Here is a 19407-nt window from a genome sequence, read left to right as displayed (position 1 = left end):
TGCCAGTCGGTCCACCGATCCGCCTGCCCCTTCAGGAGAACCTTCTGTCGCAGCAGCAGGGGACGGTCCTCCACCCGAACCTGTCCAGCCTCCACCTCCATGCGTGGAGATTGAGCGGCGACAGTTGAGGCCATTTGACTTGCCTCCTGAAGTCTGTGATGTGATTCTGGCAGCCAGGCGTTCCTCCACAAAATCGGTATACGCCTGCCGGTGGAACAAATTTGTGGCATGGTGCACAGCAAAGGCTGTGGATCCCCTTTCTGCCCCTCTTTCCGAGGTTCTCCTCTTTCTTCTCTCTCTTGCCCAGCAGGGCTCTGCTCTGGGCACTATCAAGGGCTACCTTTCTGCCCTTTCGGCCTTTCTGAGGCTGCCTGATCAACCTTCTTTGTTCAAGTCCCCTATTGTAACAAGGTTCTTGAAGGGCATCACACACATGTATCCACCTGTTCCGTTTGTGATGCCTCAGTGGGACTTGAACCTGGTTCTAACTTTCTTGATGTGTGCTCCCTTTGAGCCACTTCATTCCTGTCCTCTCCGTCTCCTGACTTTAAAGACGGCCTTCCTGGTTGCCATCACCTCTGCCAGGAGAGTGAGTGAGCTCCAGGCTCTTTCTGTCAAACCTCCTTTCATGTCCATTCATCCAGACAAGGTGGTTCTGAGAACTAGACCTTCTTTCCTGCCCAAAGTAGTCTCTGCTTTTCACATCGGTCAGTCCATCACCTTACCCTCCTTCTTCCCGCCTCCGCATCCTTCAAAGGATGAAGAGCGGCTCCATCGTCTGGACCCAAAACGTGCGTTTTCATTTTATATGGATCGCACACGCCAGTTCCGGGTGGATGACCAACTGTTTGTTGGCTACGTGGGTGCGAAGAAGGGACGGGCGGTGCATAAACGGACCATCTCCCGGTGGGTCGTCCTATGCATCAAAGCGTGCTACTCTTTGGCTCGGAAGGAGCCTCCTGTTGGGCTGAGGGCCCATTCCACTCGGGCCACGGCGGCTACTACTGCCCTGGGCCGGGGAGTCCCCTTGCAGGACATTTGCCAGGCAGCTACGTGGGCCTCGCTGCACACTTTTGCGAAGCACTACTGCCTGGACAGTCAAGTCTTGAGGGATGGCTTCTTTGGCCGTTCTTTCTGGTGTGAAATGGTATTGGTTCGCAGACCCACCACCGGGGTTGGTATTGCTGGGGTATCTATTCTAAGGTAAGGAATCTAATACTAACGTGTTTCTTTCAGATGAACAAGTTACTTACCTTCGGTAACGATATATCTGTAAGAAACATTAGTTAGTATTAGATTCCTTACCGCCCCACCCATCCTCCCCGTTCTGCGAACTGATACTTAGGGTTAAGGACATCCCTTTCAGGGCCCTAGTTTCAAATGGCACCAGTGTTCGTTCTCACATGGCTCTGCGTGTTCTGGCGCGGAAAAGCTGTGTGCAAAGAACTGACAGCGCGCGCAGGCGTCGTCCATATACTCCAGTGACGTCATCACGGCGCACGACGCCAACAACGAACGCGGAGCCGCAGGGGACGCCTGCAGACGACGCCTACCGACGCGCAGGGGTACTGCTACGCAAAAGTTTCCGGATCCAGACTGACGCCTGGGGATATTCTAAGGTAAGGAATCTAATACTAACTAATGTTTCTTACAGATATATCGTTACCGAACGTAAGTAACTTGTTCATTAACCTTCACCTTTCTCTAGCGTGCTGATGGTGGCCTTAAGACGGACCTCTGCACCGCGGATTCAGCAGAACGTCTTATCAATTATGGCATCTGCTCACCGATTTTGTTAGTGCAGATGTAAATCTGTTCGGGCAGGGGTCCTTTTATTTCGGCAACAGTTGGGCTCTATAAAGCAGTCTCTCATGGCTAGCTCAACAGAATGTTGCTCAGATATGAATTTACCTTGAAGAAATTAAAAGACGAGAGGAATTTGGGAAAACCTGAATACTTCGCTTTTATTAAACTCAGCGGTCGGGAGAGTCTCAACAGATTGTGTCTGAGGAAAGTCTCTTGGTGTACGAAGTTTTGACTGTCATTATATCTAGCTATAAGGTGCAATTAAGTCATTTCTGCATTACCGAAAAAGCATCTCATTCATAAATTAATCGGTTTGGGCATCTGATAAGGACACAGATGACTCTTGACCACGGGGAGAGCTAATGTGGGCCAGTGTGAATGTGTCCTGATGTCCGGCTTGAGGAGCACCTGATCTCAACGTGTGGTGTGCTTGTCTTGTCCTGTTCCCATATATTTTGTGGCATATAGCTTTGTGGCCAAACGTGTTTTATTGGGGCCATTTGCCCTTGACCTGTTTGTGGTGCAACTATCTAGCTGTGGGATTGATCAGGGTTTCCCCTGGGTGCGCGTTTGTCTTTGGGTTAAATAGACCCCACCTGGGACCTGTTATTCAATAGGCACCTGCCTGATCACTATCTCTGCAGCTGGATTGATGAGGTGGTCACCTTGGGAAAATCCAACAGCAATGATACAAGTTCACTGAAACTCCTGAAAATAGTATAGCAGACACTGTATATTTTTACAACATTCTCAACAGTGTGCGTACGGTTGTCAAAGCTTACATGGGTTTTGTCTTTGCTGATATTTTACATAGTTATGCATTTTTAGATCATGATGTACATCAACATTTTCTTTACTGGTAACAACATTGTCATTCATGCATGGATTATGGCACACATTGACAAAGTTACCGCTGGTATCAACACGGTTGTGCGGCCACAGTTGATGGCATGCATTGACAGTGTATTTATTTGTATTGCCGTTGTCAGGCCTGCTCATTTCATGGTATACATTGACCTTGTATTTACCCCTTCCAAAATGATTTACTTTTCCACCAAAAATTGAAACCCTAACTCTTAGATTTCAATTTAAACACCTCAAACAGTTGTGTTCCTTGACCTATGCTACCTTGATCCTCTTTGGAGCTAGCCCTTCTTGTTTAACTGCTCTCAAACGCTTTCAATTAGGTGTGCAGTACACTATAAAAATTATGTAACTAAATACACCCCACCTAGACAAAAATCGAGTTTCTACTTCCAACAGTCCTCAATTCATCTTCCTTCGAATATTGTTCACCGTTTTGTCACTTTATGTGGGTATTCACAAGTGTGTATGTTGGACTGTACCATAATAATACTGGTTTGCTTTCTTTCATCTTTTGTTGTGTTTTTGTTTAGTGTGCATTTTTAGATTACAGCAATTTTTGTTGTGAGCTAAATGTGGTAGCTTTGTTGTTGAATGTAACTCTAGACACCAACTAGTAAATCTTGTGTTTCTTCTGCTCAGACACTATGCTGTTACTTGGGGAGTCAGGGGCCAGGGCCAATAAGGAGACCCACAGAGCCACAATGAGACTTTGAGAATTTCCCTAGAAGATCATGCAGTGGGCACCTGGCAACTGGGCTGATTAACTAAGATTAGAGTATCTATCCCGCTGAAAAGGAGAACAGATTAGATGCATTTTTGATCACTGAGGTAGTTGATGAATTAACCTGGGCTCAGAGAAATATGGAAAGAGGTACTACAACTTTTTCTGTACTTATCTCATGTGGATGTCAGGGAAGACATTACATAGCGCAATAAGTTCTTATTTGCATCCTTTGTTTCACTATTACTGCTTTCTACAGTAATTGTAAATATTTTATTTCAGTTAAGGTCAGTGACATTGTTGGAGATGAAAACTGGCAGAATATTTTCAATGCAATTTTTTTAATGTTTAACCTTGTTTTTTTTCCTATGTGCTCTGAAATTACACATTATTGCGTTTTTTTCAGCTTCAGTTGAAGATTATTTCATGCCAGAAAAACTTGAGGTGCCAAATTTTCACCCTCCTGAACAACTAAACCCCATCATTTACTTGAGTGAAGAAGGAGTAATGACCAGGTTGTCGAGTGGGAGAAAAGACAAGAATCTGAAAATGCTCTCTACCGCCATCAGGATCGATCTGGACCTGAAAAAAAATGTCAAGGTATCCTAGCACTTTGTTTGCCTATCTATCATTAGCTGGAGCAAATTATTATTTAAGTATAATTGCCCACACCTGATAGACAGCATTTTTCCTTCTGCCAATGAGAAATGGTTGTTTTTAGCATTTCTGGCGACTTTAGTTAGGGAGGCATTGTGGGCACCGCTAACCCCAACTGGTGAACTTCAGTGGGTTTTACACATCAATGCTTTTTGGAATATGAAGCATTCTAAAGGGTAAAATTCCATATTTCATTCATACGCTCAGTGATAGATTTGACTACTGTGGTTGTAGCTTTGGAGGGATAGAAACTTAACCCACTTTATTCTGTTTTGTATTAAATATGATTATGCATGGTGGCGATGGCTCCGGCCTCTTTATAAACATTTTGGAGCTACATGTGTTAAACCAGCCATGGCGATGTGGTCATGTTGATGACTTGTTTGTGGTCAACTCTAGTTTCATTTCTATGGGTTACGTGGCCTCGCCTGAGAGATATTGCTCCTATGCTAGATATCATCTTAACCAGATAGCCTCTGTGGATTTGTACCTATACCATGATGTAATCTGCTGCTAGCCCCTGCTTAAATTGCACGTTTCCCTCCATACCCCTCTACACTTGCACTTTTTCATATTTGGTGTATTGATATATTCTTTATATCAGTAAGAATTACTGCTCTAAACGTTTTTATGCTATTTAAATGTTTGTGCTGTATATATTTTTCAGGTCATTAGCCTCTGAATGATTTGCATATTGTTATTGTCTAATTTCACTTGCACTTCTAAATATCTGATGAGTGTGCTGATTCTCCATTGAAACAGAATGTAGTGTTTAAACACTATTTCACTATTTGGCAGATTGCTTTGTATCTGTTTTTATCTCATGTAGGTTTAGATGATTAAGTGTTCTTAAATCGCTCTCTTAAATTATTGTAAGACTGATAGCTTAAATAATAAATTAATTGAAATTGGAACCATACATTTCCACTTGAAAGAATGAGGAATAAGACCATTGGTATCATCAACATGCTGTCCATTAGAGACGATTTTAATATGTATTTACCAGTTTCTATTTCACTTTATGAAGGCACTTCCATTATTTGTGAAAGACGCGTGTGGGAGTCAGTGGGGCTGGTACTCCACCATGTCGAATGTCCAGGATAATCCATTGAAGTTCGCCTCTGAGGAACTTGACACAGAGGAAGTTTATATAATAAAAGCCTGGTTCCATTCGCACTGTGTTACAGGTGTAATGCTTGTGTGTATGTTTGTCTTTCCGATTCAGAGCTGTCTCCAAACATACAACAAAACGCAAGGGCAACGTGTTCAGTGTTCTTGCAACCTTGAACAGAGTGTACAATAGAGTAGGCCAATCAATTAACTTCTCACGAGCAAGGGTGAACATTTCATTAAACTCCTTAACCGGAATAACCTTTCAGAATAAGCATAGGTAATTAATTCACTGGCAACATCTCATTATCAGAGAACAAGCATCTCATTAGGTAAGGCCAACATTTCATTGAATAGGGATGACCATTTCATTATGTAAGCAACCTCTTCCTTATAGAACTGTAGGCACTTCAATCCCCAGTTTCGTAGGTCAGAAGCAACATTTCAGCACCCAAGAGTACTCCTGTTGGAAGGTAGAAGTTAGAACACTGGGGCAGGAAGAACAGTTAGTTCAGCATAGACAAACCATCACAATGGCATGGGAAACATATTTCATGATAAGCGTGTCATTACCCAGCAATAAGCAGCTCACCAGGCAGAAGAATATCACTTCCCTGAGCAGAACTAACCATTCCATTGAGGGTAAAACATTGTATGAGTCAAGAGTAATAAAATCCCTACAAATCAGGCCTAATATTTCATGAGGAAATAACCGTTTCAGCGGTTAAGCAACCATTCCATTAAAGCAAGGAGCACTTCACTCCATAACTATGGGCATGTAGCTCACCTTCCGGCAAGCATGAATAAATGTTTCATTAATTAGGTATAACCATTTCATTTACCATATGTGGGGAGTTTCAGTAAGGCAAGAATAAACAGTGCCTAGGATAAAAGGAGCATAGATACACTAGGCATCAATATCTTCATTCAAGCATTTCATTAGGGGAATAACGTTGCATTGCTCTGCAGTAAACATTCCATTGAGTAACTAAAGGCCTCCAGGAAACTCTGCATTAGGCAGGAGTATAGAACACTTCTTTACAAAGGAGTAAAACCTTTTAGGGAAGAGCAGACAACCTCCCCATTATGCGGTGACTAAACATTGCATCTGGAAGAAACACTTCAGCAGATCAGAAATAACCATTTCATCAGGCCAGTTAGCTTATACCCCTCTGGGCCGACCTAGGGCAAGGGGGAGCAAACAGCCCCCCAACATGGGGTGATCTTTACTAAACTCAGGCCTCAAAGGTGTCCTACAGGATTCTAGCCCAGTTCCAAGGCCAGAAGGGGCCTTCTGTAAATAATTAGGGCCAACAGTGCCCAGTTACCAGTTTCTGTATGGCTAATTGGGGCCAACGGGCCCAACAACAGTGTTCCCCAGGGGAGGGGCGAACTCTGGGCCTCCTGCGGCCTTCCGCCCTCCTCCCCGGGGGTTACCTGGTTTCTTCAGGGAGGGCTCCTATTCTCCTCGGAGCCCTCCGGCAGTGTTTACTCCTGTTCCCGGGCCTACGAGGACGTCTGAGGCCTGGGAACCAATCCAGAGGCTGGCGTGAAGGGGGCTCGGCCTCCTCGGCCAATCGTAGGGCAGTCCTGGTGGGTGTGTTAGCCGCAGCCAATGGCTGCGCGGCATAGAGGGTCACGTGAGGCGAGTGATCTCGCTTCTAAGGCCTAGCGTGGCCTTCAGTAACTCCCAGGCGCTCTTCTCAGGCCTCAGGCTCAGGGGGGAGAACAGCCGAGCTGGCGGCCGCGGTGACGAGCGGCAACCCAGCTGTGGCAGTGGCGGCCCCCTTCGGATTCAGACGGCCCCCTCCTCACACTGGGGCCCACCGCAGCGCCACGCACAGAGGGGGGCCTCCTTCAGGCACGCGCCAGGCTGAGACGACACAGACGGGGACCGGCAGCTCCCAGGCGGCACTCGACAGCGCCCACAATCCCCGGGCCACGTGGGTCAAGCTATCCTGGCTGATGACGGCTGATAGCCAGAAACCGGTCCTAAGATGCTTGATTCCGGTCCAGGGAAGACATGGCTTGGCAGTTCAGGCTGGACTGTTCCCATGAGGCACAGGGTCAAGGCTGATTTGCACATGGCCATGTCTGAACTGGGGTGGTGTGGAGTGCAAAAAAACGATGGATTTAGGCCCAGATCTCTGTACTGGGGTGAATGTATGACATTTTTCTGCATTCTGTCCATCAACTGTTGTTTTCGTATTTACATCAAAGCACACAAGCACAATCGTTGCACTTCTTAAAGAAGTCTATGGAAAATGCATGGAGCTTTCGCGTTTTGGGACCCTCCTTTTTTTTTTTAGTCCCCCTCTTGATGGTTCGTGGAGATTCGCCAAACAGTGACAAAGTTATAAGCAACACAAAAAATGCATTTCCTATGGAAACAATGACTCCACTATAACTGCCTATATATATATATATATATATATATCTATATATATATATATATATATATAATCTTACCTACTGGCGGTCTCCAGTAGGTAGTTATAGTTAGGATTATTTTCAATGCAAAATCTCAACATTCTATTGTGAATAACTTTGGCGCCGGTTGAGGAATCTGCCTAAAAATTTCCTCAAATTTGCCTCGTGGCGCCCCGGTCCTTCCCTGAAAGTTTGGGGGGGATTTGTCGAGCGGGGGCCAAGATACAAGGGGGGTCCTAAAACGTGTTTTCCCCATGTTAATTTCCATAGGGCGGTCGACCTCACTTTTAGCCCGAACGGCTGAATGGATTTCCACCAAACTTGGCAAAATTGTAGGGACTGGTACCCCGATGTGCCTTTGCTATGTCTCAAGATATATGCTCCAGTGGTTTTTACGAAAATTAACTTTGAAAAAATATATGTTGGGCTACATTGGGCTATATATATGTTAGAGCCCAAATGTAGCCCAATGTAGCCCAATGTAGCCCAAAGATGGCCACCAGAGACAAAAAAAACCAAATGTAGCCCAAATATCAGCCTGATGTAGCCCAACTATAGCCCAATGACAGAATGTCCCAGAGTGTTCTAAAGAACAACTAGAACGCTAACATTCTTACTTATGACAAAAGTATGGCACACCTGAAGTCATCTTGATTGGAATAAAGTGGTAACACTTAATACATTTAATTTAAAAAGGAACAAAATGAGGGGTTTAATTTTGCCATAGAATTTATATATATATATATATATATATATATATATATATATATATATATATATATATATATATATATATATATATATATTCACTGAAAAAACCATAGGTTTCACACCAGTTATAGTTAGGAATTAGCATTTAAAAAACCTATTAAATTCACTGAAAAAACCATAGGTTTCACACCAGTTATAGTTAGGTGGAAATATTACTCGCATAAAACCATTGAAATTCCCACGTTATAGTTAGTTGGACTCACTATAACTTGCGCTTGCAATGCACTGCTGATGACGTCACATATTACATCACTCATGACATGGTCAGTGACATCACTCATGACATCACTGATGACATCTCAAATGACATTACTGATGACATCATCCAGTGCATGTTTATCTTTCTGAAAAATAAGTATTTTTTATATGTATATCTAAAGGTTGATGGAAGAATAAATGGGTAAATAAATGTCTAAATGGATGTTTTTTTTGTGTAAAATTGATTGGTTAACTGACTTATTAAATGTATCTTAGTGAATACATATATTAGCGAGTAATGTTTAAATATTTAAATATCTGTATCTGTGTCTCACTTTGTGTATAAGTGGCTGCATGGGTTGGTGAGTAGCTACATGAGTGTGTATATGGGTTATTAGTTGTTTTTTTGAGTATCAGTATCAGTGTCTGTATGGTTCGGTGGGGGATATTACTTACGAGCACAGATGCATGAATGAGTGACTCACTATTTGTATGTATTTTGAAGACAGCATGTGTGCAAGACTGTATGGGTGGATGATTGTGTGTATGGGTGGGTTAGTGAGTATTTGTTTTTATAATTGATTGTTTAAGAGAGTAAATATGTTTCCGTTTCTGTAGAAGTATGTGTAGAGGTGTGTATATAGCAGTATAATCAAGTAAATGGTTTTTTGATAGTTTATTTGCATGTGTGAATTTGTGTATGAGTAACTATATGGATGAGTATTAGTGTGTAACAGGATGTATAGGTGTATGAGTACATATGATGAGTAAGCAGTGTAAAAATCATGGCATAATATCAACAAAATAAGTGGGAGAAAGTGCATGAAGGAACCACAAAACCAATTAATTATAAAAAACTGTGTTTCATTTAATAGATATACAAATGTTCATATTAAAAACAATCAATAAAATAACATAAGTTCAAACCAATTATAGAAAAGGCAAGTATACAGTTTTCATACAATACATAAAAGAATATATATAAAAATATTTTTTGTTACAGTGGCAATCAATATTGTTCACTGTGAACAATATTGATTGCCACTGTAACAAAAAATATTTTTATATATATATTCTTTTATGTATTGTATGAAAACTGTATACTTACCTTTTCTATAATTGGTTTGAACTTATGTTATTTTATTGATTGTTTTTAATATGAACATTTGTATATCTATTAAATGAAACACAGTTTTTTATAATTAATTGGTTTTGGGGTTCCTTCATGCACTTTCTCCCACTTATTTTGTTGATATTATGCCATGATTTTTACGCTGTGTATTTCCCTGTATTAAGAATTGATATTCTGAACAGGGGGTCCTTGTTATTTACACTGTCATATGATGAGTAAGTACATGCATGAGTGACTATATAGAACTGTTGGTGAATGAGTGGATGTGTATGTAGATGTTGGAATTACCTAATAAGTTGTTGTAATTGGTATTGGTTTCTCCTTTTTTAAGAAAATGTTAGTTTCTATTTTTGAATGTGTGTGTCAAAGGTTATTTTATGCTGATAGGAGGTCTGCCACTTTGTCACAAGGATGTTGTCATCAGTGATGTCATTTGAGATGTCATCAGTGATGTCATGAGTGATGTCACTGACCATGTCATGAGTGATGTAATATGTGACGTCATCAGCAGTGCATTGCACGCGCAAGTTATAGTGAGTCCAACTAACTATAATGTGGAAATTTCAATGGTTTTATGCGAGTAAAATTTCCACCTAACTATAACTGGTGTGAAACCTATGTTTTTTCAGTGAATATATATATATGTGTGTGTGTGTATATATATCTATATATATATATATATATATACGAATGTTGACGAATGACTGCAAACTTTATCAAAACCCGTGGGGCGCTCCGGTCAGCTCCTATCTTGAAAGTTTCCGGGTGATTCGGCAAGCGGGGTCCGAGAAAAGAGGAGGGGTCCCAAAACGTGTTTGCTCCACGTTATTTCTCCTAAGAACCTGCTACAGCCCGAACTGCTGAACGGAATTACACCAAATTTGGCAAAAAGGTAGCCCTTGGTTCAGAAAAAGACCTTTTTTTTAAAAATGGTGTAAATCCGTTCAGTAGTTCCTGAGAAATTCAAAAAATAGAGGTCAGTAAATCAATTTCCTATAGGAAACTTTAGACACAGTTACAGCCGAAACTGCTGAACGGAATTACACCAGTTTGGCAAAAAGGTAGCCCTTGGTTCAGAAATAGTCCTTTAAAAAAAAATTGTAAATCCATTCTGTAGTTGCTGAGAAAAGCAAAAATTAAACGTTTTGATATTTAGAGGCGCAGTGGATCCGCGCACCCTGCCGACCACGAGCTTTATTCTAATTGGCTGCCAACACTCCAAACCAGGAAGTGTTGGCAGTCATCTTGTGCCTTGGTAACCGAGGCACAAGAAAACAGGGAAAGATAGGTGAAAAAAAGAAAAGGGGGCAGGGTAGAAACACCCTGACCCCCTAGGGCTGCTCAGGGGGTACCACAAGGACCCCCAGGGCCCAAAAAGCATTTTTTTTTAATTGGCGAGATTCGCACACCCAGCGCTAATTTCGGCCATTTTTTTTTTTTAAGCGAAGCGCAGACTGCCGCGCTTTGTTATTATTTAGTCCCTAGGTGGGCCAAGTCCCAGGGACATTAAAAATGTATTTGCTGGGGCCCATGGTGGCCCCCGCAGCCCTGGGGACCGCCACCCAGTGGCTTTTATTAATTATATTAGTGGTGGCACAATGAAGCAAAGCAGATTGCGTTTCCAAAAGGGGAGCTGCATGTTAGCAGCTCCCCATGTAGAAAAGCAATGCCGGCTCCCGCAGGAGGCGGGGAGCCGGCAGGGACCATGGGGGCATTGGGGTGCCCACGACGGTCCCCTAAGGAGAGGGTCGGCCCGGGCCCAGAAGTGGCCCAGGAGGGGGGGCCACAAAATTAAAAAATATATAAATAAATAAATCAAGACCGGCCCCGGAGGATGGGGTCCCCAGGCCGATAGAGGCCTCAGGAGGGGGGCCACACAGCCCCCCTCCAAATATATATATAAAGAAACCACCAGCCATGCCCCTGGGGATGGGGTCCCTGGGGCCAAATATGCCCTCTGGAGAGGGGCCACGCGGCCCCCTTCAATTTAAAAAAAATAGGGGCCAGGCCCTGGGGGAAGGGTCCCCAGGGCCCATAAAATAGGAAAGAAAGGGGGGGGCACATAGCCCCCTTCTTAAAAAAAAAAAGACTGGATCGTCCCGGAGGCCCCGCCCAGCAACACTCTGCAAACGCGTGTTTTAAGTTGGGGAATTAATTCCCCTTCAATACTGGGGGTCCCTGGGGGCATTCAGAAATGTAATTGCGGGCCCAGGGGGCCCCCGCAGCCCTGGGGACCGCCACCTCCCGGGGCTATGCACACGTTGGGATGGGTACCGGAGCCCTTCTTGAACCTGGGGGCCACTACCCACCCAGGGCCGGCTCCTGCAGTGTACTGGGGTGCCCACCAGGACACTGCTGTTTGCAATGACAGGGCGGGAGCCGCGTGGCTCCCCCCCTGTCATTGCAAACTGCTTTGCTTCATTGAAGCGAGAGCAGGGAAACCTGCTCTTGCTTCAATGAAGCAACGCAGATTGCTTTTCCACAAGGGGACCATGGGGGTATTGTGGCTCCCACCACGGTCCCTAAAGGAGAGCGTCGGCCCTGGGACCAGAAGTGGCCCAGGAGGGTGGCCACACGCCCCCCTCCCCAAAATGAGAAAAATTATAAATCAAGGCCGGCCCCCTCCATGAAAAAAATTATAATAATGTGGCCATGCCCCTCCCCTATAATAAAATGTTTTTTTTTTTTAAACACGCAAAGGCTGGCCCTGGGGGATGGGGTCCCTGGGGCCATAAATGTCCTGAAGAGGGGGGCCACGCAGCCCCCCTCCAAATTTATATAAAAAGAAAACACTGGCCATAAGCCAGGGGATGGGGTCCCTGGGGCCCAATATGGCCTCGGGAGAGGGGCCACGTGGCCTCCTTCCATTAAAAACAATAAAATAGGGGTTAGGCCCCTGGGATGGGGTCCCCAGGACCCATAAAATAGGAAAGGAAATTGGGCCACATTGCCCCCTCTGGGCCACATTGCCCCCTCCTTTTAAAAAAAAAAACAAAAAAAATACGCGATTGTGCCGGAGTCCCCACCCAGCAACACTTTGTAAATGCGCCCTGTGGCGCGTTTTAAGTTGAGGAACTAATTCCCCTTCAATACTGGGGGTCAACTAGCCCACCAGGTAGCTCAGTAAGCGCCACAGGGCTGCGTTGCAGAGAGGTGGTCCAGGCCATGCCCCTTTTTACACCTCTCTGCAACGCAGCTCTGTGGCGCTTACTGGAGGTACCTGGTGGGCTAGTTGGACCCCAGGGGCCCTCAGGATTGAAGGGGACTTTATCACCCAACTTAAAACCCGCCACGGGGCACGTTTGTGCAGTGGTGAAGGGAGGGGGCGGGCCTGAGGTGACATGTGTGCAAACACGCCCTGCGGCGTGTTTTAAGTTGGGGGAATTAAGTCCCTTTCAATCCTGAAGGCTCCTAGGGTCCAACTAGTCCACCAGGTATCTCCATTAAGCGCCACAGGCCTGCGTTGAAGAGAGGTGGTCCAGGCCACGCCCCTTTTTACTCCTCTCTGCAACGCAGCTCTGTGGCGCTTACTGGAGGTACCTCGTGGGCTAGTTAGACCCCAGGGAGCCTCAGAATTCAAGGGGACTTCATCCCTCAACTTAAAACGCGCGACAGGGCGCATTTGCACAGTGGTGAAGGGAGGGGGCGGGCCTGAGGTGAAGTGTGGAAACACGCCCTGTGGTGCGTTTTAAGTTGGAGAATTAATTCCCCTTCAATCCTGAGGGCCCCTGGGGGCCAACTAGGCCACCAGGTACCTCCAGTAAGCGCCACTGTGCTGCGTTGCAGAGAGGCGGGCCAGGCCACACCCCTTTTTTACACCTCTCTGCAATGCAGCTCTGTGGCTTTTACTGGAGGTACCTAGTGGGCTAGTTGGACCCATTTACTCAGAGGATTGAAGGGGACTTAATACCCCAATTTACAACGCGCCATGGGGCGCGTTTGCACAGTGGTGGTGAAAGGAAGCATAGCCTTTATCTACCTGTTACCAATCCCACTGCGTGGGGCTTGCTGGATGTAAAAGATAGGCTAGTTGGCTCCTAAAGGACCCCAGAAGTGAAGAGGACTTCAATCCCCGAGCGTGCCAGGGAGTGTGTTTGTAGAGTGGTGGGCAAAATGTGCTGTGGTGTGGGACTGATTGGAGGTAATAGTTTGGGAAGTTGGCCCCTAAGGATGTCCTTGGGGTCCAACTAACCCTCTTGTTACCACCAGTAAGTCCCACACAGTGGGATTGCTAAGACATCTTCATAGGCCATGGCACCCTTTCTCTACCACTCTGCAAAGGTGCCTCGTGGCAGACTTCGGGATGGGGGATGAAGTCCAATTTAGTCCTGAGGGAGTTTGAGGGCCAAGAATCCCTGCTGGTACCTCCGGTAAGTCAGATGCAGCGGAATTCCTGAGCGTTGGTTGGACGCCCAGCACCATTTCTCCACCACTCTGCAAACGCGACTACTAGTTAAAGTAGAATATTTCTGCACCTCTGACTTAGAGGTAGTTTTAACCTCATCGCTGCTAAGGAGATTTTCCTGGTGTGCTGGATCCTTAGAAATGGGTGTGGTCATGACGGAACGGTTCCGTCATGAGCATCGAAGGGGTTAATCCCCCTGCCCTATTGTGTACTAGGGCCTTACAGAGAAGGTCATGCTAATCACAGGGGTACCCCAACGCATAGTGTTCCCTAGTGTATTTAAGTGTTTTCACTGTATTCTACTTATCTAATAGCATAGCACTGGCTCTAGGCCTGGTTAGTCAGTTAGTTACCACCAGTACCCGTCGAAAAACGTTGTGGGCACAGAATGATTTTGCAGCAAGGCCTCTTTTTACTCCTCTGTTGGTTCTTTCTGCACATGTCTTGCTTCTTCCTGCACTTTTCTTCGTCTTTGTGGACTGCTGTTGCTTCTTTCTGCATTTCTTTTGCTTCTTTCTGTGCATTTTTCCTCTTTCTTCACGTGTCCTACCTCTGTAGGCATAGTTAGAAACTAACATTTAAAAAACCTTTTAAATTCACTGAAGAAACCATAAGTTTCAGGCATGTTATAGTTGGAAATTAGCATTTAAAAAACGATTGAAATTCACTGAAAAAACATAGGTTTCAGGCACGTTATAGTTAGAAATTAGCATTTATAAAACCTTAGAAATTCACTGAAAAAAACCATAGGTTTTAGGGAAAGTTATAGTTAGTTGGACATTTCACTCATACAGAACCAGAGAAATTCCCCTGTTATAGTTAGTTCAGCTAACTATTACCTGCGCCCCCAATGCACTGCTGATGATGTCACATATTATATCACTCATGACATGGTCAGTGACATCACTGATGACAACATTCATGTGATAAATTAATGCATCTTCTCATACCCTAATATAACCTTTAATACACCCACTCTAATTTACAGACTGTCATAATCAAAACCATAGACACTCCAACACTAAAAACTACTTACCCACTCACTGATTCTTTGGTTTACACACACACACACATCCACTCACTCACCCGTACAGTCACTCATAGTTATGGTTACTCAGTACAGGACTATCATATGCACTCATACACCTATATAGAAACTCACACACCACCACTTATCCATAGAGGTACTCACACACCTAGTCCGTTATGCAAATAATGAATCACTCTGCCATTTACTCACCTAGACAGTTATATAAACACCAGCTCAATTGCTCATACAAATATTAGCACATTTTTACGCTCTTATACAATCACTGATACATACACACACTCATCCATACAGCCACTCTCACAATCAGACACTCTAACTTATAGCCATTTATGTACTCCAACACACATATATACTGCTTTTCACATATGTAGTTACTCACACAAGTACCACTGACATATACATTCACTCACTAACACACCCATACTCACACTGACCCACCCATATAGTCCATCACAGATGCACTCTTTAAACCATGCACCCAGTGAATCACCCACTCACACATCTATGCACGGTCACACACACCACCCACACAAACACTCAGGCAGCCATACAGATACTGAGACAACCAATCAATAACCCATATAGACACTAATGCAGCTATGCGCAAACCCATGCAGCCGCTTACACACCAACAGACTGACGGATACAAATATTCACACAGTTTAGTCACTAACCCATGCATTGAATAAGATATGTTTAATCACTCACTTATAGAGTCAGTCACACACCTACTAAATCATCCATTCAGACACGTATACACCACTCATTCTTCAATACGCCCTTCCCTATATATTTTAAACATATTTAAACTTTACAGAAACACACAGTCACTGGATGATGTCATGAGTGATGTAATATGTAACGTCATCAGCAGTGCGTTGTGGGGGCGCGAGTTATAGTTAGCTGAACTAACTATAACGGGGGAATTTCTCTGGTTTTGTACGAGTGAAATGTCCAACTAACTATAACTTTCCCTAAAACTTATGTTTTTTTCAGTGAATATGTGTATGTGTATATGTGTATATATATATATATATATATATATATATATATATATATATATATATATATATATATATATTCACTGAAAAAACCATAGGTTTCACACATGTTATAGTTAGCTGGACATTTCACTCATACAAAACTATTGAAATTCCCCCATTATAGGTAATTCAGCTAACTATAACTCGCGTGCCCGCAATGCACTGCTGATGACGTCACATATTACATCACTCATGACATGGTCAGTGACATCACTCATGACATCACTGATGACATCTCAAATGAGATCCCTGATGACATCATCCAGTGAATGTGTGTCTTTCTGAAAAATAAATATGTTTTATATATGTATATCTAAAGGTCGATGGAATAAAAAATGTGTAAGTAAGTGTCTAAATGGATGTTTTTTTGTAAAAATGATTGTATAACTGACTTATTAAGTGTATCTTAGTGAATACATGTATTAGCGAGTAATGTTTAAATATGTAAATATCTGTATCAGTTCTTAGTGTATAAGTGGCTGCATGGGTTGGTGACTAGCTACAAGAGTGTCTATATGGGTTATTAGTTGGTTTTTAGAGTATCAGTATGAGTGTCTGTATGGTTTGGTGGGGGGTATTACTTACCGCATAGATGCATGAATGGGTGACTCACTGTTTGTATGTGTTTTGAAGACAGCATGTGTGCAGGACTATATGGGTGGATGAATGTGTGTATGGGTGTGTTAGTGAGTGAATCAATGTCTCAATAGTATCTTTATGAGTAACTACATATGTGTTAAACTAGTATATGTGAGTATTGATGTATATAAGTGAGTATATTTAAGAGCGAGAGATTGTAAGAGTTCCTGTATAAATAAGTATGTGTTTCTATAAGTGATTGTTTAAGAGAGTAAGTATGTGTACGATTCTGTAGAAGTAAGTGTAGTGGTTGGTGTATAGCTGTATATGCAAGTAAATGGATGTTTGATAGTTTATTTGCATATGTGAGTTTGTGTGTGAGTAACTCTATAGATGAGTGTCCGTGTGTAATAAGATGTATAGGTGTACGTTGTGCTAGGGAGTCTCCTTTGAGCTCTGCTCAAACTCTTCACTTCAACAGTATTTTGACTGAGATTTGAGGTCTCTCATCTTCTACTTTCTTCTTATTTGAATTCCTTATTCATCTACCATGTCTGAGAAGGAAAAAAGGGATTATTTATAGCTTGTGCCACCTGCTCTAAGAAAAGGCTTTACATAGATGACCCTCATAAGGATTGCATATACTGACTCTATCCAGAACATAAGGCAGAGGATTGTAAGGTATGTTGAACCTTTTCAAATAAAACCTTGAGGGATCGTGAGGTAAGACTGCTAATTTGGCTCCAAAAGGTTAAAGCAGAAAAGAAATCCTCTCAAGTGAGACTGAGGAGGAATCTGTTTCGTCTAAGAGATTTAAAAAAAGAAGTAGATCTCCTCAGACACATACCTCAGTGAAGAGACCTGAGAAGGCCCCAAAAAAGACCACCCCAGGGTCTTCAGGGCGCAGTCCCTCAAAATCTCCTTCAGGCAAGCCTAACGGGAAGAAGGGTTCTACTTCTGAGGTAAAACAGGGAAAGTCCACCTCAGAACCTCCAAAATCGCCTCAGAGAGTCAGGATTACCATCAAGTAAGTTTCCTCTACGCCTTCTGAGGAGAAAGGAAAGGATTCGGCGCTGTCGACGGAGTCGTCAACGAAAAAGATGGCATCGTCGACGACAAAACCATCTACATAGTTGATGAGAAAGGAGGAGGTAAAGGCTATTGAGAAGATGCCGTCAACACTTTCACCGTCGGCGAGTGCATCGTCGACGAGGGCGTCGATGAGCATAGTTGTACTGGCATCGTCGACCGGAGCGTCGACGACTGGAGCGTCGACGACGACGACGGCAGGAGCGTCGACGAGGACAGCGTCGACAATAACTACAACAACGATAATTTGGTCGACGACAGGAATCTCGTCGACTGGCTCGCCGACGAGGGAAAAAACACCAGAAAAAAGATTGGTACTCTGGAAAAAAACGATTACGCCAGAGGTTACATCTCCATGCAAGGTATCTCCATTGGTCCCTTCTCACCTGCTGGAGGAGGAAGACTCTGAGGACGATGGTTCTTATGGTTTTGCGAGTAGTCTTTCGCAATTACAAGTCAAGTACCAGGATGACGAATCTGAAGAAGAATATGGGGGTTTCTAAGAGCATCCCCAAGAGCAGCAGCAATATTGCCAACAACAGCGTGACGGCATGACAAGTGTGCGAACCTCTTTATTGACTGACCTCCAGAACATGTTGGAGGATTATAGAAAAAGGTATCCGACGACTCAACCCACTCAGAACGTTCCAGAGGCAACTCCTCGGCCACGGTCTGTACCAGCTACGCCAGTGCGTAGGAGAGAAATTTTACCGGAGCCCAATACTAGGTCTCCACCACCAGCGTCACATCACGATCCAGACACCTCGGACGATGATCACGAGGATGGAGAGATTGCGGTACCCACTGGAGAATGGGAAGACTATCTCATCCCCTCACCTTCAACTCCTATGCCGAAGCCAGTAGATTCTCCACCTGAGGACATTGGTGGCTTTCATAATTTGATGGAAAGAGCCACTAAGAGATTTGCTCTTACCATGACAGAAGATAAAGCAGAATGCTTTCTATATGACTTCAAGGAATCCTATTGCAAGTCTGTTCGGTCCTTGCCTATCGTAAGTCATATTTGGGAGGAAGGGCTTAAAGTCTTGGAAACGCCAGCTACGGTGACGCCGGTTCTGGCCAGACTGGACAAAAAATATAAGGCACCTTCAGATGCTCCAGCATGTCTTTTGGGTCATCCCAAACCGGATTCGGTGATTACTCAGGTGGCGCAGCAGAAGTCAAGGAATCCGTCTGCTCCAATCACGGCACCTCCGGACAGGGAAGGCAGAAGACTGGATAATGCAGGAAAAAGGTTTTCCTTAATGTCAGCGTTACTGGTTAGAGCCGCTAATGCCCTTGCTATTTTGGGAAGGTACGACAGGCAAATGTGGTGCGACCTGTCTCCATACATTAACCAGGTGCCGGAACCAGAGAAGCAGGAAGCCAAAAAGATTCTCCTGGAAGGGGAAATAACTTTGGCGGAAGTCATAGACTGTGCTATGGATATAGCGACGACGACCTTTAGATCTTTGGGAGGGGCAGCAGTTCTGTGCATGCAAGGATGGCTAAGAGCCACGCCTTTTAGGCTGGAGGTTCAAAACAGGA

At 44.1% G+C, this 19407-nt stretch overlaps 1 protein-coding gene across 1 annotated transcript in view; it reads left to right on the top strand.

Annotated features, from left to right (window-relative positions):
* Nucleotides 1–19407, top strand: part of LOC147665684 (autophagy-related protein 2 homolog A-like) — a gene marked incomplete at its 5' end in the record, with an annotated part of 884401 nt that overhangs the window by 122908 nt on the left and 742086 nt on the right. Inside the window, one exon of the mRNA XM_086949597.1 lies at nucleotides 3801–3994. Coding sequence (XP_086805723.1) covers nucleotides 3801–3994 — 194 coding nt within the window. The remainder of the gene's footprint in view (nucleotides 1–3800; nucleotides 3995–19407) is intronic.

Source organism: Lissotriton vulgaris, unplaced genomic scaffold (assembly GCF_964263255.1).
Source record: "Lissotriton vulgaris unplaced genomic scaffold, aLisVul1.2 SCAFFOLD_672, whole genome shotgun sequence".
In the NCBI taxonomy this organism is placed as follows: Eukaryota; Metazoa; Chordata; class Amphibia; order Caudata; family Salamandridae; genus Lissotriton; species Lissotriton vulgaris.
The sequence above is the reverse complement of the archived record's forward strand: the minus strand, read 5'-3'. Positions and strand labels throughout refer to the sequence as shown.